At 42.3% G+C, this 22,737-nt stretch overlaps 2 protein-coding genes and 1 long non-coding RNA gene across 3 annotated transcripts in view; 1 reads left to right on the top strand and 2 right to left on the bottom strand.

Moving 5' to 3' along the window:
- The first annotated feature begins 2,903 nt into the window (after window positions 1-2,903).
- ccdc146 (coiled-coil domain containing 146) overlaps window positions 2,904-22,737 on the top strand; it is a 53,718-nt gene continuing 33,884 nt past the window's right edge. Inside the window, exons 1-9 of the mRNA XM_017706424.2 lie at window positions 2,904-3,038; window positions 3,609-3,773; window positions 12,229-12,311; window positions 12,508-12,717; window positions 16,230-16,287; window positions 18,809-18,985; window positions 19,072-19,145; window positions 19,377-19,604; window positions 20,241-20,427. Coding sequence (XP_017561913.1) covers window positions 3,612-3,773; window positions 12,229-12,311; window positions 12,508-12,717; window positions 16,230-16,287; window positions 18,809-18,985; window positions 19,072-19,145; window positions 19,377-19,604; window positions 20,241-20,427 — 1,179 coding nt within the window. The 5' untranslated portion in view covers window positions 2,904-3,038; window positions 3,609-3,611. The remainder of the gene's footprint in view (window positions 3,039-3,608; window positions 3,774-12,228; window positions 12,312-12,507; window positions 12,718-16,229; window positions 16,288-18,808; window positions 18,986-19,071; window positions 19,146-19,376; window positions 19,605-20,240; window positions 20,428-22,737) is intronic.
- fgl2a (fibrinogen-like 2a) lies at window positions 6,513-9,729 on the bottom strand. Its single transcript, XM_017706428.2, has 2 exons — window positions 9,017-9,729; window positions 6,513-7,841 (listed from the first exon to the last, which is right to left on the bottom strand). The coding sequence occupies exons 1-2, from the start codon at window positions 9,666-9,668 to the stop codon at window positions 7,135-7,137; spliced, it is 1,359 nt and encodes a 452-aa protein (XP_017561917.1). The 5' UTR covers window positions 9,669-9,729; the 3' UTR covers window positions 6,513-7,134.
- The window catches only part of LOC119264255, a 41,272-nt gene continuing 31,104 nt past the window's right edge, over window positions 12,570-22,737 (bottom strand). The window contains exons 2-3 of the long non-coding RNA XR_005130912.1: window positions 18,827-18,949; window positions 12,570-12,677 (exon numbers count right to left, since the gene is read on the bottom strand). This is a non-coding gene — a long non-coding RNA (uncharacterized LOC119264255). The remainder of the gene's footprint in view (window positions 12,678-18,826; window positions 18,950-22,737) is intronic.

The following is a 22,737-nucleotide window of genomic DNA, read 5'->3' as shown; positions in this document are numbered from 1 at the left end:
ACCCAGACAGTCATTTGTGTATCCAGTACATGAGACAAAATTTGTTGGGAGAAGTGGATAGAAGAGCCTAAGCCCAAACACAAGTACAAGTAGTTTGAGTGGTAGAACAAGAGTGGGAGGTCAACCGTCGACTTAATTCCAAGTAACTTCTAGAACTGCAATGAAACGTCAGTGCATCCAACTTTTCATGCAGCTCTCTCTCTCTCTCTTTCTCTCTCTCTCTCTCCCTTTCTTTCTCTCTCACTGTCTCTCTCTCTTTATCTCTCTCCCTCTCTTCCTCTCTCTTTCTCTCTCCCTCTCTCTTTCTCTCTCCCTTTCTTTCTCTCTCACTGTCTCTCTCTCTCTCTCTCTCTCCCTCTCTCCCTCTCTCTTTCTCTCTCCCTTTCTTTCTCTCTCACTGTCTCTCTCTCTCCCTCTCTCCCTCTCTCTCTCTCTCTTTCTCTCTCCCTTTCTTTCTCTCTCACTGTCTCTCTCTCTCCCTCTCCCTCGCCCTCTCTCTTTCTCTCTCTCTCTCTCCCTTTCTTTCTCTCTCACTGTCTCTCTCTCTTTATCTCTCTCCCTCTCTTCTTCTCTCTTTCTCCCTCTCTCTTTCTCTCTCCCTTTCTTTCTCTCTCACTGTCTCTCTCTCTCTCTCCCTCTCTCCCTCTCTCTTTCTCTCTCCCTTTCTTTTTCTCTCACTGTCTCTCTCTCTCTTTATCTCTCTCTCTCTCTCTCTCTCTCCCTCTCTCCCTCTCTCTCTCCCTTTCTTTCTCTCTCACTGTCTCTCTCTCTCTCCCTTTCTTTCTCTCTCACTGTCTCTCTCTCTCTCCTTCTCTCTCTCTCTCTCTCTCTCTCTCTCTCTCTCTCTCTCTCTCTCTCTCTCTCCCTCTCAGTCAGCGTCCGGTGCTGTATTTCTCAGCTGGCATGTCACTGCTGGGGGCTGTTATTATCAGTCTTCAGAGAGTTTCCCACATGCTCATAAAACTCTGTCTCTGTGAAGCACACACTTCCACTTTTCACAGCATGCGCTGATTCATAAAGCCACAGATGTCTTCTCCTTAAGGCTGTCGCACCAAACCAACGATATAATGACAGTTTTGTCATCTTTTCTTTATGTTTAAAAAAGAATACGATCTTTTTAATTAGATAAACCTAATTACATAATTACATAAACCGAAATGCATTACAATATGGAAGATGGATATGATATCTTGTTCATGTTATCTCTGAAGATATCCTTCAACAAAACTGGTCTCCTCTGGGAAACGTGTGAAATGTTTGTCTTCAGTTTTGTCAAATAAAAAGTGTTTTATGTGAGTGCAAACGTGTGCCAGAGATATAACTGATCATGATCAAGATTGTGGAGACACTCACAGAGAAGGGGAGTAGAAGTGTAGGTAGGGTCAGGACACTTTCATCGGGCGCTTTGTAGACTATAGAGATGGACGTTGTTGAAGATTATAGTGCCTAACTAGGCTGAGGTGTTAAGAGAATAAATGGCCTAGTGCTGACCCCTGGGGAACCCTTTGAGCTCACTACAAGCTCAGTTCAAAATTTACTGAATCTTGGTCTAGTTCTATGTCTTGACAGTAGTTAATGCCATGGTTAATTATTTAATGTTATAGTCTCTGAAGCATGTGATGTTTTACTATTGTAGTCTACTGTTGGTTTTGCTATTAATCTCTTCTTTTTGGAATGCATGAAAGGTAAAAATGCCAGAAAATTAGCTTTGGTCCATAGACAATTCTCTGTCTTGGATATGTTGAATATGGTTCTATGAAGAAACTTGAAAATTATTCTATATAGCACCAAAAAAGGTTCTGCTACTGTGAAACCTGTAGCAACTGAAGAACCAAATTTTGTGCTAAATAGAACAATTTTAAATTCTAAACAGAAGCTGCAGTGCTGCGGCCAAAGACAGATTAAGAAGAGCATGGCCACTTCTTATTTCGCCTATTGTATCAAAAATATCACTAAAAAATAGCAGATGGCGAGTGCTCAAGCTCAGTAGCAAACACATAAAATTTTATGTGTTACAATTTAGGGAGTATTTAACTAAAATACGAGGAAAAATTACTTTCTATTTTTTTCTACAACAAATGAGTTCCGAGCAGTAGGGCGCCAACATTACTGCACCTGACCTACACTGTACTGCTGCTGTTAGAACAACACTGTTTACATCTGTTACCTGCACAAAACAGCATTGTTTACTGTTTAGATCTATCACTGTACACAACAATATTGTTTACTGTTCACATCTATTACAGCACACAACAATATTGTTTACTGTTTACATCTGTTACCTGCACAAAACAATATTGTTTACTGTTTACATCTGTTACCTGCACACAACAATATTGTTTACTGTTTACATCTATTACTGCACACAATATTGTTTACTGTTTACATCTGTTACCTGCACACAACAATATTGTTTACTGTTTACATCTGTTACCTGCACACAACAATATTGTTTACTGTTTACATCTATTACTTGATGCACTTTATGAACAGCTGCTCTACATATTTGCACATACGCACATGTACCTTTAATTTTATTTCAACTTTGCACATACTGTACATTTTTACTTTTACTACTGTTTTTAGTGTTATTCTTATATTTTCTTTTTTTTAATCCCTTAGATTATATTTGGTGAATGGAGGAACAGCAAAGTAAGAACTTCATTGTACAGTGCAGCTGCCTGCTCTGCTGTGCACATCACAATAAAACTCTTTCTTCTTGAATCTCGAATTTACAACGGAGCGCCCCCTAGCGTCTGACAAACAGATTCCCTTCTCTGCGCGGCCTCCGCTGGGGCTCTGCGGACGGAGATCGGCCGCCCTCTAGTGGACAGCGATGGATAGAGCGGTTGCTATGGAGACAGCTGGAGACACTGAACAACACAGCGACTGAGATTTAAGCTTTCGCTGATTTAGTCCGGCTTTATGCAGCGCAGCTACAGCCAGTCTCCCAACAGGCGCTTTTCCAGTTTCTCTTACTTGTTACTTACATTTTAGACGCCAAAGAGAAAAAAAAAGTCTTGTAGAGACTCTAGACGGTGAGTGGAAGCCACTTTTTCTGTTTTTCCTATCAGCAACTGGACGATGTCTGTAAGCCTTATTCTGCCACGCTATATTACCCTCGCGTTTACTAAACTATGGTCTGTAGCTTTACACAGGGCTGGAGGTCTTTTCTGTAGTTAGAGAAAAACGCCTTTCTTAAACTGAAGCAAGAATAGCCGGACTGGCTTGCCCCAGCATGACTGAGTGCCTCAGTTTGTTACTGTCAAAAACAAAAGACCATGTTAAGGCTTATGATGGAGGCCTTTTGAGTTGGAGCCATCCTGCTGGTTTGTGGTGAAGACTGATTATATGCCTAGTTACTGACTGAAATTTAAAGCAGTGTTTAAAGTTCCAGGTCAGTTTGTTCGTTTCATTCCTCAACACTGACTGATACGAAACAAGAGCAGATGTTTCTGATTAAACTTTGTATTTTGTGTTTATATGCTCAATTACTGTTTGCCTCCTACTGAAATTCAACGTTTATGTTAGATACAGCTTCCCGGAAAAAAAAGCACAAGATTTAGGGCTTAGCCAACGGTGAATGACTGCTCCCCTTGTGTTTGTAGACCATGAGTGATCCAGAAGGGACCAGCGCTTCTCCGGATGGAGATGAGGAGCAGGACGCTGGCGAGCTGGAGGTACCCATCCGTGCTTTAGCCCCAGAGGCTGATTTAGAGGAACAGTGTCCAAGCCAAATCTCAGCCAATCCAGCCCTGCAGTGCCTGGAGGAGGTAACAGCCCTCTTCTGCCATCACATCTCCCGTATGAGCTAAACACCTTTCAAGAGTTACTTTAAACACAAGAAAAGTAGAGAGAGACCTAGTGGCACCATAGACCAAATGAGCAACATTTAAGTAGGAAATAGGAATGTATTTTAGCTAAAGTAACTAGAATTTTCATGCTCTGTTTATAAAGCAAGCCTGCAAAAAATCGGATTTACCCAGTTGTCCTCTTACTCCAAATATAGTTGATCAAACAAGATGTGTTTGGTGTCTAAAGTCTGCAGTATTGTGCCTGGAGTTACGAGACTAGTCTAACAAGTGATGGAAGCTTGAACCCAAAAAATGAGCACTGACCATTAGAAACCAGTGCATAAACAATAGCACACTTACTACCAACTGCTCTGAGATGCACGTGATGTCAAATAGACTTGATCATGTGGTTCCGCTACAGATTAAAAAGTACAGACTGTTAGAACCGTTTGATGATGCTTTAGGTTCTAGGGTTGGACCTCGATACCAAAGCTGTGAACATAGCTAGAAGTCCTCCGTCCTCCTGAGAGTCTAGCCCACTTGAGGCGGGGGGGGGGCGACGGACTCAAATGACCACAGAGTTTATATACACACAAATGGCATGACCATCGCGTGATCATGCGTTAAGACAGTAGAGAGAGAGGATTGGATGAAATAGAGCTTTAGGTGGACGAGGGCCCCCAAGGACGTTTATGACGTCCAGGAACATGGAGCCTAAACAACAGATAGTTTTAGAACATTGCTGATCGGGTATCGCTGTCACTATGAGTTACAACTAACCATATGAACACGCAAGCATAAGCTGAGGCCTCTGTATGACGCAAGCCCTAAGGCCTTGTGCGTACCATAGGCCTGAACCCCACAGGTCATGATGTAGTCATTGTCACGGCCAGATCGTTACGACCGCAACATAAAGAGGAGACGGACCACAGACTTATAACAAAATATAAGTATCTTTATTCAAGCTTTAAGTATTAAAAATGTTAAGAAAGGTTGTCTAGGGGAAAGATTATGAGTGATAACAAATTAAGGATAAAGGCGACTCCAAACCGGACATAGCGAGCGTTTTCAGTTCCCAGGGAGGTCCAAAATCCTACAATAGGTAAAGGTGAGAGAGAGAAAGGGACACAAAGAGAGGGAGACCACAGGACATGATGTCCTCTCAACATGTGGACCTAAATACAACCCTCAAGCCATTCTTATAGCTCCTCTCCCAGTTGCCCACAGGTGTATCCAAGTATAGCTCCAACACCACCCCCTGGCCTTACCCGTCACTGTTCAGCCCAGCCAGCAGAGGGCGCAAAAGAGGTCGTCACATCATGAACCCAGGATTGTGCATTGATCAGTATGCACTGACATTAGGATCTAACACAGGCAAATTTCAGGCTTCAGCATAACTGCTACTAGTGTTTTTAGCTAAGCATGATAGTTTTGCCTGTTTGTACAGTTATCAGTACATCACACATTTATGGGTCCCCATACAAAAAAGTAATATGTTAAAAATACGTTATATAAAAGTATGTGGACAACTGGCCATCATACCTACACGAGCATCATGATGGTGTTGATCACCTATTGTCTCCCTTTTGATAGCGTCCTCCACTCTTCCAGGAGGCTTTCTACAAGATTTTATAATGTCAGGCGCTGATGTTAGACAAGAGGACTTGGCTTACAATCATCATTCATATTCATACCAAAGCTGCCCAGTGGGGTTGAGGTGCATGCCGCTGGAGTTCCTCCACGCAACACTCATCAAACCACACCATTATGGACTTCACTTCACAGTTATGCTGGAACAGAAAAGGGCCTACAAAGTAGAGATCTGCGCTGCTGCGGGTTTCCCACAGGACCCACCACAATATCTTGCGGCGCGGAACTAATTTTCAGCGTAGTGTACATGTAGGAGTGGGACAAAGCATGCTTGAAGAGAAATGCTAATAAATAGCCTAAATAAATAAAAAATAGCCTCAATAAAGTTGAGAGATCACTATATATATATATATATATATATATATATATATATATATATAAAACGGTAAACCAATAAAATTGTATGAAGTCATTCTGAAGAGTTGTGAAACACCCAACGCAAATTCTTGCAGCTTACAGAGATGCACAGACCTCTACAACTAAGTTTGAAGCCTATGATTGTGTTCAATGCCTTTGTATGCTGTAGCATTAATATTATCCTTCACTGGAACTAAAGGGCCCAGTAACAGTTCTAAAAGCCAGACCATTATCCCTCCTTCACCAAACTTTACTGTTGGCACTATGCATTCTGCCAGGTAATCATCTCTTGGCATCAGATTCAGATTCTACCATCAGGCCACCAGATCAAGAAAGCCATCAAGAAAGCTGTTCTGAATCATACATTAAAGATATATCTATCCAGTGTCTGCGTCCCGTGTTTCAGAAATCCACATTTTCAGTTTAGTTTCTGAATTTAGCAACATTTCTGCTCAATAAGTGTTGCTTATTCTGCTACTTTCAAGAAATAAAGATGTAAACAAAGCTAAAGATTTTTCTTCAGCTGTCAAACTGTTGTCTTTTTTTTGTTGATAACTTTTTGTTTAATTTCCATATTAAGCACACAAACAGCATTTTCTGAATATCAATAACACAAAAGTGGGGAGACTGTTGTCTTTTAATCTAAATCAGATTCTGAGTTTGAGGCTTGCAGGACTTGCAGTGTACAAAAACTCAAGCTGAACAAAAGCGTTATTAAAGGTCTTATAAACCTTTATTTGAATTGTTTATGAATAGTCATAAAACCAGGTTAAAAATACATATGAAATCAAAATGTGAAAGAAATGCTCCTGTTAGTCTTGTTAATGTGGAAGTATAAACGTTTTCAGTATTTATACTGGAATCATTCATTTCTGATAAAATAAAAATATTTTGCACACACACACACACACACATACAGAAATACACTGCTAGATGTAAAACATTTTCAGACATAGAATTGTATTCTTTTTATATTACACATGTGCAGATATTGAACATCCAAAAATAAATACTATACATTTCTCCCTCGGGTTTAAACCATTCTTACTTCTCAAGGCTTGGTGTTGTAATGAATTGATGCAACATTAGATGGCAGTATTAGACAGATATGCTGAGAATAAGGAAGTCATGACATTAACATTATATCTGGATTTCATATTTGATGTGCTTTATATGCAAGGCATTTATTTGCTTCACATCAAGATAGTTTGTTTCTGTATGTGTTATGTTTTTTGAAGTCCTGGTGAACCCCCACACATAAGGTGCTTAAATGTTTGGAAAACCAGTGTCAATTTCTCAGACTGTCTCTTTCTGTATCAGTGCTCTTGTTGGTTTAGGGTGCATAGTTCTTTGGTCTGATCATCATCGTGACCGTTTTGAATGCTTGCCTGTAGTTGGTGAGATAGTACTCGGTGGTCATGTTGTGCCATGTGCTCCAGAAGATGCCGTCTCTCTTCCCTTTGTACTTTTTGTTGTAGTATTTGCCGTTAAGGTTGGCTGACATGCAAGCATCAAACCACCAGCCTGATCCATAATAAGCGCCACAGTTTCCAGATGGGTACATGTCATTGTCCTTGTCCCGGGTGGTGAAGAACTTCTGGTCATGGTTGAAATGCTTGCCGAAGTGCATGGCATCCCCAGCCGTCCCGGAATAGCCACTCAAAGACAGGCGGTAATTGAGGAATTCGTTGGCTACATAGAACTGGTCGTACTTTGCGTATTCGCGCACGCCCTCGAAATCCTGAAGCTCGACGCGTAGCACCATGTCTTTGGCTTTGGTGAGCAGGTGGATCCGGTCATTGCCAAGCCAGAACTCCCCATCTACGTTCCCAAAGCCCTTCTTGTAGTCAGCCCAGGTGCGGTTGAAGTTCACACTGCCGTTCATTCGGTGCTGTATGACAGTCCATCCTCCACCGTATGACTCCATGTCACAAAACACCTCAAAGGTGCCATTCCTGGGATCAGGGATCACCTTGTAGACACCATTCTTCCTGTGCTTCATAATGCTGTAGTCTGAGCAGTCTCTGGGTGCAATGATGTCTGAAATTAGAGAAGATGGAAACATCAGACTTTGTCCTCTCCACCTTTTTCACCATCTGCTGCTTTTGGAATGTACCTGAATTGGCCCATTGCCTTCTATTAGACAGGTATTTTGAGGTAACCAGCTTTCTCTTTAGGGCTGAATGTGTGGAAATAAAAAATCTGTACTTTTAAATGATATGGAAGTTCTTTAAACTTGAAATGTTCTCAGATCTCACACATCTCATTAATGATTCTTTAAATAACATCCACTGAAAGGTTCCTTATGGAACCAGAACTTGACATCACACCAAAGAAACGTTTTGCTACCTGCATTTTTGTTATAGGTGTGGCATTATTCCTTCAATATCTTCTACTTTTTCAAGGTTTGGCTTGAACTGTGGCCAACCCAGTGTCATTGTAGTAAGTATATTGAGACTGTGTTGGAATACTTCATTATAAAATACACAGTAGGATCTTTCTTGGCATCATTGTTGGAATTATGAGAGATTATCTGATTTTGTCGTATTTTGCCCATGATCTTGGACTGATGCAGTATTTATTTTACATTTCTGATATTCATAGAGCACTTTCACTTCACAGAGCTTTTGTGTTGCAGCAGGTGTAACTGTGCCTGTACATATCTCAGATACTGCAGAAAAATCCTGCAGCTCTTCAGCTGTAAAGAATTCAGAAAATGTAACATCTGCGTTTTACATGTGGGAAAGAATTAGGTGAAAAAGCCATTCGCTCTTTTCAGTGGGGCTTATTAAATTTCATCAGGGGATCAGGCGATTCCTAGAAAATTGTTACCATCTCTAGAGCCCATCTTCTTTTTGCGAGGATAAAATTTGTTATGACTAGTTTGCGTTCCCCAGCTAATTTCACAGACATAAGATTTCAATATAGATCTGCAGGGCTTCCAGCAGTGTGTTCACTGATAAAACTGTCTGCATACTCTGTGTTAGCTCTGTAGGAACCTTTCTACATCATGCAGTCATATACAGTGAAGGACTGCTAACACTTTTTAGACAGATCCTTGATGTAAAATTTCTAAAACTATCCTTGATAAAACATGACAGATTTACAGAAATGAATGGGGGGGGCAACAGCCTGAAAATAATTCTATAAATCTAATTTACTGGATTGCATTAATCAAATCTGTGATTAGCTTAATAATATACTTGCACTCTTACGTTGTGGAGAACCCATGGCAGCGCACTGTGTTGAGCAGGAGCTACTGAGTTTGTCAATCACTCCCGTGATGTTGGACACCCTGCTGTCCACTACTTCCTCCACATTCTTCAGGTTGAGGCCATCCAGCAGGTCCAGCCGTCCCTGCAGGACGGTGATCTGCCCACGTGCGTTCTTCAGGCTGATGGACATACGGTTCATCTTCGTCTGTATCTCCTGAATTACATCATTACTGGTGCTGCTGTTCTTGGGTGCTCTCGTGCCGCCGTCACCTCTGCTCTGATCCTCCTTCAACCGAGCCACAGTGCTGTGCTTCGGTAAGCTCTGGTCAGCTTGCTGACTGCATTCCATGCAGGCACTCCTCAGCTGCCTCACAGTCTCCTTCAGGCTCTGGAGCTCTTTCATGGTCTTCTCCAGCAGCCGGAACTGCTTGGGCAGCTGGATGGTCAGAGGAGGCAGGGTGATCTGGTAGGGGCATTCTTCTTCATCTCCGCACTGTCCAGCAGGCTTCAGCTTCACCTGGGAGCAGCTCTCAGGTCCAGATACCTTCTCCAGCACATCAGAGGCACCACTGACTGCAGCCTCCAGGCATAGCGGGGCAGCTGCAAGCAGAGCGCACACAAATGCTAAGAGCAGCTTCATGATCTCAACCATCCACAGAGTGCGAGCTGAGTGAGGAGAGCAGACAGACTGTTTCTTGCTGCGTTTGCAGCGTCATTAATATCAGAGCAGAGGCAGAGAGGGGAAGAGTGGGTGGGGCATCCCTATTGTGTAATTGTGCGCACTACAGCAATCTAGAAAGTACTTCAAGGCAGCTAGTTGGACCAATCAGCCTTTTCCTCGGAAGAGTGACTCACAGCTTTCAAAAATTCCTTTTTTTTGATCCCTATTCTATGGAATTATATGAGTAATAGAGTGTCTCACTGTATTGTCTTTCCCTGAGTGTGCCAGCCATGTGGGTTTTTATTTGAATGTTGTCGATTTCTAGTATTTGAGTTGAAATCGAAGCAGAATGCCAGTGTTCCCATTTGTACACATTCTTGAGAGAGCAGTAACATACTGAATTCATTCTCAGTCTGTTATAGATATAAACACCAGGCCTCTTATGGAACACATGCACTGTTCACGTGATGCAGGTTTCAAAAAACAGCAACCTTAGGCTGGCTTTACACAGTGACACTTTACACTGCTGTAGGTGCTTGAAACCTACATGAAACTTGAGTTACACTTAAGGTTGCCCTTAAGTTATGAAAAGCATCCTGGAATTTACATTTACGGCATTTGGCTGACGCTTTTATCCAGAGCGACTTACAATTTGATCATTTTTACACAGGGAGGCCAAGGTAGTGTTAGGAGTCTTGCCCAAGGACTCTTATTGGTATAGTGTAGGATGTTTGCCCAGGTGGGGATTGAACCCCAGTCTACAGTGTAGAAGGCAGAGGTGTTAACCACTACACTAACCAACCACACCATTTACATGAAACTCAGCCACAACAGTTGCAAGCATCTCAACTTTGTGAAACAAATAGCAGGTGTGAATTGGTCATGACTAAAATTGGGTGAAAAATTGAGTAAAAGTGTAATAAATAAATAAAGTCCTATAAGGGTGTATTGTCTGCACATAGCTACATAGAGTCAGTCATAAGTACTTGGATCTGACCTTTAGTAGTTTATAGTTAATATAGTTAGTATTAGTTTATAAAAATTTGGGTACTGCATCTGTTCCATTCCTCCAACCTTCCATAGCATACAACAAGGTAAAGGCAGTTGATCTGTTCTTCATAAAACCATGAAGGAAACTTTAGATTGCAGTGTTAGTTTAGTCAAGTAGGATGTATTTTAGAATTCCTCCCTTTTTCATTCCCTCATTTATCTTGGTTTTTATGTCATTTCAATATTTCAATACTGAAAGTCTGCAAGAGGTATGGTCTTTTCCTTGCCTATTTTTACTGCATGTCAGACCCTTCTTTATTTTATATCATTGCTGGGGCATGCGATTCAAACATGATTTGATCCATCAGCATCTACGTCTCACTTCAAAGCCAGTATTCCACATGGCTGCCTCATGACTTTCTCTAAAACCTCACATGGGCTGGCTGTAAACTCTCACTTCTGGCTTATCATGGTTCTACTTCTACTAGGAAATCTCCTCAAAACAGCACTGAGAAACAGAATGTGATAACAGAAAAGCTGTCATGACCAGCACTACCCTCCGGATATCTGTCGCGTGTGATGGCTTTAGAGTATATTTGGTGTATTTATTTTATGAAAGCACTTATCTTAATTTTAATGTGGTTATTTTCTGTGGTTATTGTCTGCACATAGCTACATAGAGTCTGTGGTTATGAGAACCAAGTAGAAAGAAAATGAAAATTTGGAAGAAAATGTTGTTTCAACTGCTTCCCAAAGCCTATTAAACAAATATTGATGAAAAATATAAGTATATTATGTGAAAGGGTGCTGAGAGAGGTATTACTAATTATCCTCATGGTAATATTGGCACCAAACATGATATTCCAATCACTTTTTGTGCTTTAGTGAGAGAAATGTTGTCAAAAAGTAGGAGTTTGCAGTCAGATGACACCATACTGATTCATGTCATGGACTGTTGCATAGGTGGAAAGCCTGAGCCCCCAAATTTCTCTTTCTTACATCAGCTGGGCTTTTTTTTCATTCTGTAGGGTTCTTCACGTCCGTGCCAGGCGCATATGTATCCTGGATCTAAGTGACGTCACTGTGAGGCCTGCAAAAACTCTACCTGTCAGTCAGCAGACCTGTAGGTCTTTGATTTGTCTTTCATCAACAGCCTTTTAGTGCCATGCACCACGGACACAAGATTTTCAAAATTGGAGAGCATCTTATGCTACATTGCTTTGAAACAGGTTGAGAGGTGGAGTTTGCATTGTTTTGTTTGTTTTTTTGCTGTGGAAACAAACACAGATGTTCTCCCGTTGTGCTAATCCCAACAACCCATGGAGATTTTAAGGGTAAAAACTGTGTTTTAGCTTCCAGATAAACCACATTCAAAGCTCAGGTCTGTTCGCCTGTGCTTAAGAGCGTTTTTAAAAAGTACGCAGCATTGGTCTCCCTGAGGCTGCAAACACATGGATGTGTTCCACACGTCTGAACTGAACCCAAGTGAACCTGAATATATTTATTCATCTGAGGCTTTGATGTTTGTAATGTCTTGAAATTGTTTCTGATTTTTTTTTAGCTCTTCTCAATGGGGAAGATCAGCGGGGCTAAAGTGGCCAGGCTGAAGGCCAGCTTCAATCTGCTACATGGCACTCTGAGAAGGTAAGAGCCAATGTGCCAATGAGCCAATCATATATTAGCTTGTATGTAGCACAACTAGTATACAGTAGTGCAGCCATAATACTATAATAATACATAATACAACAGCTCAACTGTTTGGCTACTTAACACCATATGGAGCAGCTCAGCAAGCACATCGCACTTCAGCTGACATGTAACAGGGTCATTGCTCCTTTAGCTGTCAGGAGTCTGAGCTGAATCTGCTGCAGAAGGCAAAGCGTTTTCGAGCAGAGCTGGAGCGTCAGCAGCAGGAGCTGGAGAAAGCTGAGTTGTTTCCAGAGGGCCAGGACACAGAGGTCAGCCGCATGAGGCAGCAGCTCCTTCAGTTCCACAACAAGCTCCGCGAGTCTGAGGACAGAGAGTACCAGATGCAGTACCAGCTTGAGTGGTAGGCGAACCTCTTCGGAGTGGCATTTGAACTATTTTAAGTACAATTAAGGAAGTTAAAATAAAAGCATTATGACAGAAATAAAATATATTTATCATTTTGTCATGATGCACGATATGCACCATTATAATTTTCCTGGGGTTTGATAAGTTAGAACAGACACAATACACCAGCCAAACAAACGTGCCACATTTCTGAAATGCTATCAAAATGGAAGAAAACAAGAAGGACAGACAGCTAATTAAATGATAAAGCCAACTAAACATGGTCAGTTACTCTCTGATGGACCTCTTAAAATGGCCAGGACATGCGATTTCTCAGTGTATTGACAGTATTCTGTGACATGAAAAATTTAGTTAACAAAATTTAGTTGACAGTTCTTAAACCAGATACATCTAGGCTTGATTACAGCCGGTCCTGTTTTATGTAAACATCCCATAAATAGAACTTTTTTCCAGCTGTGTGAACTGTGACTGAAAGGTCTCAACGTGCTGCCACTATGCTTTGATCAAAGGAAATTCTTGAAGCAATAAGAAAGAAAGGTATTGAATTGAATTGAAATATATTAGTCTTGGACTGGCGACCTGTCCAGGGTGTATCCTGCCTTCCGCCCGATGACCGCTGGGATAGGCTCCAGCACCCTCCCCCCTACCCCCCCGTGACCCTGAGGGAGAAACAGCTTAGAAAATGGATGGATGGATGGATGGAGACATGGATGGATGGAAGGATGGATAGTCTGGAAAGGGTTACAAAGCCATTTTGCTGGGATTGCAGTGAAGAGAGCCATTGAGAGCCATTATCTTCACTTGGAGAAGATTTAGAATAGTGTTAAATCTTCCTAGAAGTGACCAGCCTATCGAATTCCCCCCCAAAAAAAGTCACAAAAAACGCAGATGAGCCTTTTAGGAACTGCTAGCCTTGATTTCGTCAGATAAGGCCAGTGTTTATGATTCCACCATTGGACAGACACTGGGAAAAAAAACGATATCTGTGTGAGAGTCAAAAGTTAAAAACCACTGTTAACTAAGAGGAACATATAGCGGTGCCAAGGTTTGTGAACCCTTTAGAATTTTCTGTATTTCTTCAGATTTCCACACCTAATAATAGAAAGACAAAAATATTGGACTTGGTTATTTATTTATTGAGAAAACTATCCAACATTACAAATCTGTGCATGGCAAAGGTATGTGAACCAGCATCTGGTGTGACCCCCTTGTGCAGCAACTGCCACTAAACTGTTGATTATTCCGGTACATTGGTTTGGTATATTATTCAAAATAATTTTGCCTGTTATGTTGGTGGGTTTTCTTCCATGGAAGCTTCAGGTCCTTCCACAAGATTTCTATAGGATTAAGGTCAGGACTTTGACTTGGCCGTTCCAAAATATTAAATTTAGCCATTCTTTGATAGAACAACTTGTGTGCTTAGGGTCTTGCTGCATGACCCACGTTCTCTTGAGTTTCAGCTCACAGACAGATGTCCTGACATTTTCCATTAGAATTTGCTGGTCTAATTCAGAGTTCATTGTTCCATCAATGATTTCTTCAAAAATAGCACTTCTCATTTAAACTAAAAAGATCTATGTTGGTCTCATAGAACACATTGTTCCAATAGCCTTCTGGCTTGTCCATTGAATCTTTAGGACACTGCAGACAGGGTTTATGGAAAGCAGCGGCTTTTATCTCGCAACCCTGCCATGCACACCATTCTTGTTCAGTGTTCTCCTGATGGTGGACTCATGAAGAGGACAGGGGCCCGTTTGGGTCCTGTTACATCTGGTGTAAAGCTAACACGACATTCCACAATAAGAGCGTCATACCTCATTGAGATGCTGCGGCAGGTCTTTAAAAAGACAGTTTGTGCTCAAAAGCCTTCCAAAGGCTGAATTAAAGCAATTCTACCAAGAAGAGTGGGCCAGAATTCCTCCACAGCAATGTGGAAGATTGATTTCCAGCAATAGGACATGTTTGGCTGCAGTTGCTGCTAAAGATGGTGCAGCAAGGTGGGTAAATTTGTTTTCACAGTGTTGATATTGGTGTTGAATTGAATGATCATTTAAAAATGCTTGCCTTTTGTCTCTTGACAAATATGTAAAAATAGACAAAATCAGAAGAGTTTATTGTGATGTATCATAAAAACAATGTCTTATATAGCCAACGCCTGGTGGACAGACATACATATTGTAGAGAGTATGTGTGTCCTGTTATGATTTCTAAGTGACAGTGTGACCAAGTCAAGCAATCCTCAAAACAATACCTTTGTTGTGGTTGCTGATGCCTGGCACTCCTGTTTCTTTCCTCCACATGACTCAGCACAACACTTCATCCTTGTGTTCAAAAGGTCAATAACGCCTCCAAATTACAGCATGGAAGTGAACACTGTGTGCTGTGCCACAACCAACACGACTGACCAAAAGGAAGATACTGTTGTACTGCTAAGCAGCAGGCAGTAAATTTAAGAAATATCCAGGAAGGAAAAAGCTGGGGTGGTGGTGATGATGTATATTTGTGGTTAAATCATTAAGGAAATATTCATCGTAATTAAAATCAACACGCATGATGCGGATTTTTCATCATATATTATTAATATATTACAATTACATGTTATTCTTTGGCTGTACTGTATTATGACAATTTGTTTGGAAGCCAGGACCCCAACCTCCCACCCCCCCACCCCCCACAAAAGAATGGGCACATGACACGCAGATGCACTTTCAACAGACGCCTATAAAAACCTCCACAAGATGAATCCTTCATCTTCAGCCAATTTTGCATTGAGGAATTCACCTTGCCCACTGTGCTGTCATGCAGCTTCACTATCCTTTCTCCTGCCGATAGTGCAGCAGTAGCACTCTGCATGTACTGTGGACCTTGTTTGTGTGGATGGACGCAGATGTTAATATGATCTTGAAACAATTACGACACACAAATACCGAGTGAACAAGTCAGCGAGTGAGCGACTCGTGACACTGCTGAGGGTTTGCAAATGAGTTGTTATGCCCGTTTTTCTCATTTGGCCAAACGCAGCCAATTCTGATTTCACATTTTCTAAACAGATGACTCAGAACCTCAAACAAAACAATACACTTGGCCTCAAAATATCCCTGAAAACAAAAAGGTTTTTTATGCAGGTTTCCAGATCAAATGATTAATACAATCAATACATAACTGCTGGGAAACCATAGCTGACATTTGTTTTTGAGGTATTTCTCAATGGCTTATACATAATTCCTAAAAACATCTGACTCAAACTCTCAAAATCCTCTCACACTTACAAAATACCCCAAAGCACCCAAAATGATTTGAACATGTCTTAAACTGCAGAAATGCGATGTTGTCCTTAACAACCACTAAATAAGTAAGTAAATACTACAATTTACCAAGATGTAAAGGGGAAAACTGTAATCCCTTGCAAATGCCAGTGTTCCTCTTTCTTGTAAGTGAGTTTGACATTTGCTTTCTACGAAAATGATGACTCATGTTTGATGAGTTTGTGTTTATTCCTATTTTCAGTCTCTGGGAGGACAAGATTTGTCTTGAGAAAGAATATGAGAGCCAACCAAAGCCTGTTGTAAGTATGCCGACTTCAATTAATAAATAAGCAAAGAGAAGAAAAGACACTGTTTTGGCAGTTGATGAATACTGGAGTAAGAGGAGTACAGCAATAATCGGAAACCTCATATCAAAACACATTATATCCCTTGAGTGGCACACATTAACTGCTGATCCTTAATGATGATGAATGATGGTTTATGATATTGGTGACATGCATTATAAACATGATGAAATTCGTACGGTCAGATAATTACTCAGTAGTGTTTAATTAATGTTTAAGTAGTAATAAGCAGCACATATGAAAACAATCTTATTTAATTGTGGATTTATGTAGGAAGCTTGTTATAGGAAGCACAAGATTATTAATTCTTTTGCAATGTTTTTGCTAGAATGTACTTGTAGCTGTGTATTTCTGCAGCGCTTTATTGTTTACTGAATGTTTTTATATTACGCCAGTGCAGGCACTCAGCTCTAAGCAAATGCATGCACGTATAAAGTAATATGCACCAATACTACTTTAAATGACCAATTCAGTCACTGGTAAAATAAAATATTAATGGCTTTCAATGTAGATGTTCTTCTGCAATCTCAAACAATGCATTCGTTTATCTGGACACTTTAAGAAAAGTCATGTCACCTACATCCTTGCAGTCCAATAGTTATTACTTCTATTAACAAGAATTTTTAGTGCTGAGTTCTCTTTTTCAAAACCCTTCAAACAGTGAGCACAACAACACTGCATATGGACCAGCCATGAACAGCTTTGTCCACACTTGAATAATGAATACATTTAATGAACAAAATTCACAGTTGTTTTTTTTTTTAATTGACTGCTCACTCAGCCTCAGCTTTTAGCAAAACTGTGTATTTCTAGATGGAAATTTGCAAATGCTTGCCTACACTATTACAAAACTCCAAAATATCATACTATATCGGACAACAATCAACGACCAAATAAATATAATGGTTATAGAGACTAATTTCTGATTGACTGTATGGAATGGGGCAGTCGTGGGCTGGAGGTTAGGGAGCTGGCCCTGTGACCAGAAGGTTGCCGGTTCAATCCCCAGTCCTTGAGCAAGACTCCTAACCCCCAAGTGCTCCCCGGGTGCCGTGCATAGGGCTGCCCACCACTCCGGGCAAGTGTGCTCACTGTCCCCTAGTGTGTATGTGGTGTTTCACTTCACGGATGGGTTAAATGCGGAGGTGGAATTTCCCCGTTTGCGGGATTGAAAAAAAAAATTACTTAATGTAAAGACCAATCACAGCTGGTTCCTGTCTGAGTTGTCCTCCACCAGTGTTGACCCTCTATAAAAAGTGGTCACTTCTAGAGTAGTTTTGTTCACGATGGATGGCTCATTTTTGGCCTGGCACAGTGTATAAGCAAAAGAGGACGTTAGCTCTGATGAGATGCATGAGATCATGTGGGCAAATGATGCAAGGCAAAGCATTTAATGTGTCTGTGACTTTTTTTTCATTGTTGTTTACGTGATCAACCTAAGAATAATAAACTAATTATAGTACGGTAGTAGTGGTTCTCAGGCGGTAAAGGGTGGAGAGCCCTCTCTGGGTCGGGGATGAGCTCTTGCCTCAAGTGGAGGAGTTTAGGTATCTCGGGGTCTTGTTCACGAGTGATGGTACAAGGGAGCGGGAGATTGACAGGCGGATTGGTGCTGGGTCAGCAGTGATGCGGGCTCTTTACCGGTCTGTTGTGGTAAATTAAGAGCTGAGCCATAAGGCAAGGCTCTCGATTTACTGGACGATCTACGTTCCCACCCTCACCTATGGTCATGAGCTTTGGGTAATGACCGAAAGAACGAGATCGCGAATACAAGCAGCCAAAATGAGTTTCCTCCGCAGGGTGTCTGGACTCGGTCATCCGGGAGGGACTCGGAGTAGAGCCGCTGCTTCTCCACATCGAGAGGAGCCAGTTGAGGTGGTTCAGGCATCTTGTTAGGATGCCTCCTGGACGCCTCCCTTGGGAGGTGTCACAGGCAAGTCCACCCGGGAGGAGACCCTGGGGAAGACCCAGGACACGCTGGCGTGACTAAATTGCCCAGCTGGCCTGGGAGCACCTTGCTTAGGATGCTGCCCCCGCGACCCGAACCCCGGAGAAGCGGAAGATGATGGATGGATGGATGGATGTATGGATGGATGGACGGATAGTAGTATATATATAGTAGATCTACCTTAATGCTGACAGTTAGGAGTTTTTCTTTGGTGTCTGTGCTCTGTTTGACAATGTATTCTTGTAAGAAATCTAGTGCTTCTGATGCTTAATAGTGTTTCTAAAAAAACTCTAAATACATTGGTGTAATTGTGTGTAATTATGCTTGTAATATAAAAATTTCAGTATACGCACACACACACACACACACACACACACACACATTTTCTAAGCTGCTTCTCCCTCAGGGTCGTGGAATTTCAGTATAGTAAAACATCATTAATGCAATTTGTAATGCAATTTTCTAAACTTCGAGTTTCTAAATATTCAGTGTTTGTGTATGTGTGTGTTTGTGTTTATATGCTTATAGGAGCAGGAGAAGCGCTACCTGACTCTGAAGGAGAGCTGTGATGAGATGAGGAAGGAGATCGCCCAACGACGACAGGAGATCAGAAGTTTAACCGAGGACATGGAGGCTCGCCACAAACAGATGCAGAAAGAACAGCGGGAGCTTGAAGAGAAGAAGGAGACAATAGAGAGCAAAGAGGTGAGCTATATCTGTCAGTCAGGAAGCTGCCGTCCTCCGTTTCTTCAGCGAGACTTTTGATGTCTGTGTTGTCTTTGGGTCTGCAGGCTGAACTTGCCCAGCTGCTCTCCATGCCTGGTCAGCTGGGGAAGGAGATTGAGAGAATCAACCGCAAGAAGATGTAAATGCTATGAACCTGTTTTAGCTTACCGTGTAATAAGTGACTAATTGTTTCTTAAAAACTCATCAAATACACTATTTAGCTGTTTAACTGTTTAAAACTGTTTACCTGCAAAAACATAGTGACAATATCCAGGTCTGATAACAGCAGTGCCTTCAAAGGCTGAAAAGCTTAGTTTATGCGCTACTGTACTTTGGTGCACTGTAACAGGTGTGTATGTGTGTGAAAAAGAGATGTGGAGAAACGTAAGGCTGTGCTAGAGGAGCAGCTGCAGGAGCTGGCAGAGCTGAAGAAGAAGACACAGGCACGGTGCAGGCAGCTGGAGGAAGAGCGCAGGGCAGTGGTTAGGGAGCTGGAGGGCCACAGGGCTCACCTGGAGGCGGCTCAGAGAGAGAGCAGCCTGCTGCTTAAAGAAGTGGAGATGACAAAGGAGAAAGAGACCATCCTCCTGGGACAGAGGTGAGAATTACACACTGAATACGTGTTCATTGTTTATTGAACCCATCTTGTTTACATTAATGCACTCATATGATCAGAGTTGAATATATACACAAAATATCGTAGTCACTGACCCTACATTTTTCTTGTATTTTATTTATACTCTGGGGTCCGTTCATGATTTTTTTGCGGTTCTCTGTACAGATGTGTTTTAGTTTTACATGACCATTTTCCAACCTCTGTAATCCCCTGTAATTGAACAGGTTGTCTTTAAGACTGATGTATGTAAACCATCTCTTCTGATTGCCTGGTTTGTACTGTCTCTTATTAAAGAAATCTGTCTAGGATGAAACACTCCATATACCTTCTGTAGAATGGGCAGGGCTGTAGGCTGTAGGCCTACATGACAAATGTCACACATTGCCAAATTTAACACAGGCATGTTTTTGCTGAACTGTATGGGCAGGTTAGTGAATAATACGGTTTGAAACTATAACAGTGCTTATATACATCAAATTATTTTTAAAAATTGTGTTTCCATGATATGAGCCCTAACAGCATACTTGCTGGTTGCTGGTTGAATAAATACCATTGTTTGCTATATTAAATACTCATATGTGCTGAGAGAAACCTGTTTTCTGTTATGCTACTCCACAGAGGCGTGCTGGACATCAATATGAACCACACCGTGGTGGAGAGGATGTCTCTTCATGAGAACCTTGCTCGGAAGGTCAGAGAGAAGGACAGGCTGCTGCGTGCCCTAAAGAAGGTGCAGCTGCAGCTGAAAGTGGCCAAAGATTCCGTAACCCATACGCAGGAGCTCTACAACAAAACCAAGTCCCAGGTTAGTCAGGAGTGCAGAATTAGTCATAGTTGAACAGACACAAGTCACTGTACCATAGCAAGTTAAGTTGACCAATTAAAAAGAATTTATATTGCTCTGGGAATTTTTCTGTGGTATCGCATGACCTGATGGCCATAAAGAGTATCTACGCCACCTGCCTTACACGTGATACAGATGGCACCATATTGCAGCAATATCAGCAGAAAATGCTGGATCAAATACAATCCAGTGTAACGGCACAGATGAAATCAGATGCTTGCGGTAAAAATGAACAAGGAAGACTTAATGAATGAAGACGTAATCCGAGCTCATAGTCACAAAAAGGGCGTGGATCAAAACCAAACAATCCAAAGGGTGAGGCAAAAGATCAAAGTCCAGAGAACAGTCCAAAAGGTCAGAACATGGAGATATAACCACAGCCAGATAATCCAAAGGGAACGGCAAAAGAAGTAATCAGAAAACAGGCAAAAGGGTCATAAACAATCAGGCAGATATATATTCCTCTTTGGCTCTCAACGAAGGTGGTCGCACTTTCTCCCTCTCCTCTCCCTTATCTCTCCTGCTTTGCTTCTGTGTCTAGTCTACTGTCTGAGCTCTTTATTGAGAGTCTCTCTCCGCGCTGTTCTTCAAACCTAAAAAATGGATTTGATCAAATGGTCTCTCAATGCAATTGACACCATCTTCTCAACGAGAAGTTCTGGTTCGGGGGAACAAGCCTGTCCTGCCGGAACGTTTGTAGCTGGCTACACGATGGACGCATGGGACAGGTGGCGTGTCGTGTGCCTGGCGGCTCTCTCCGTGGAGGATATTGAGAACGTCTACCTATTCGGAACCATGATCACAGGTGTTTTGCTGATTGGATTAGGCATTGCCCTGGTGTATCGAAAAATTCGCAGAATGGGGGCAGCTGTCCACAGCCCCTTGAAGCTGCCCGACATGATTGACGTGGTGGGCAGAGCTGTCAACACTCAGACTTTGACTGTCGAAGTCGTACCTTGGATAACATCGTGGAGAAGTTGGCGGCTTTTCAAAGGAAAATGGATCGTTGGAGTGATCATAATAGACTTGGTGAGCTACCGTAAACACTACAGCTACTCGTTCGAAGCCTGCAACATCTTCTTATCTGCTTTCGGCTCCCCGTATCAGCACGGGCCTTGGATTGGCTGGTACATCACATCTCCCCCAGAGGAACACTGCTGCGAGACGCTCTCTTTATCCTCCTCCACTTCCCTGGATTCACTGATTGTTGACACTGCCTGGGCCCAATCAAGGTTGTCTCCATGGCAATTTTGCTGTGTTATCGCCATACCACCCTGCGAACTGAGATACCTGGACTGGGATGCCGAGCAAGGCGCCTTCTTCAGGCCCTTAACCCCCCCAATCCTCCCCCCTCCCCTCAATACAACGGGAACTTGCCGGAGGTAAAACGAAAGGTGGAGGAGTCTGTTTCTACATCAACAACGCCTGGTGCTCCGATGTGACAGTGATTTCCCAACACTGCACTCCTTCTCTGGAATACATTTTCATTAACTGTAAGCCGTTCTACGCCCCACGTGAGCTTTCTTAATTTATTCTGGCTGCTATTTACATTCCACCGAGCGCCGATGTGCACGAAGCTGAGCGTGCTCTGGCGGACCAGATTATGGACGTGGAGCGGTCTTTACCAGACTCCCTTGTTATAATCCTCGGAGATTTTAACAAAGCGAAACTTAATCATGAACTACCGAAATACAAACAGTTTGTCACATGCCCGACCAGAGAGGGGAACACGTTGGATCACTGTTACACTACAGTGAGTGGTGCTTACCGTGCTGTGCCCCGTGTGGCTTTAGGACTCTCAGATCATGTCATGGTTCACCTGATCCCTGCGTACAGACAGAGACTAAAGCTCTCTAAACCTGTCGTGAGGACATATAAAAAGTGGACCAGTGAAGCTGTGGAGGAGCTACGCACGTGTTTGGACACCACAGACTGGGACATGTTCAAGGCTTCTATAGACAGTTTAGATGAATACACAGATACCGTGGTCGCACTTTCTCCCTCTCCTCTCCCTTATCTCTCCTGCTTTGCTTCTGTGTCTAGTCTACTGTCTGAGCTCTTTATTGAGAGTCTCTCTCCGCGCTGTTCTTCAAACCTAAAAAATGGATTTGATCAAATGGTCTCTCAATGCAATTGACACCATCTTCTCAACGAGAAGTTCTGGTTCGGGGGAACAAGCCTGTCCTGCCGGAACGTTTGTAGCTGGCTACACGATGGACGCATGGGACAGGTGGCGTGTCGTGTGCCTGGCGGCTCTCTCCGTGGAGGATA

The sequence above is a fragment of the Pygocentrus nattereri genome, chromosome 11 (assembly GCF_015220715.1).
Source record: "Pygocentrus nattereri isolate fPygNat1 chromosome 11, fPygNat1.pri, whole genome shotgun sequence".
In the NCBI taxonomy this organism is placed as follows: domain Eukaryota; kingdom Metazoa; phylum Chordata; class Actinopteri; order Characiformes; family Serrasalmidae; genus Pygocentrus; species Pygocentrus nattereri.
The sequence above is the reverse complement of the archived record's forward strand: the minus strand, read 5'-3'. Positions and strand labels throughout refer to the sequence as shown.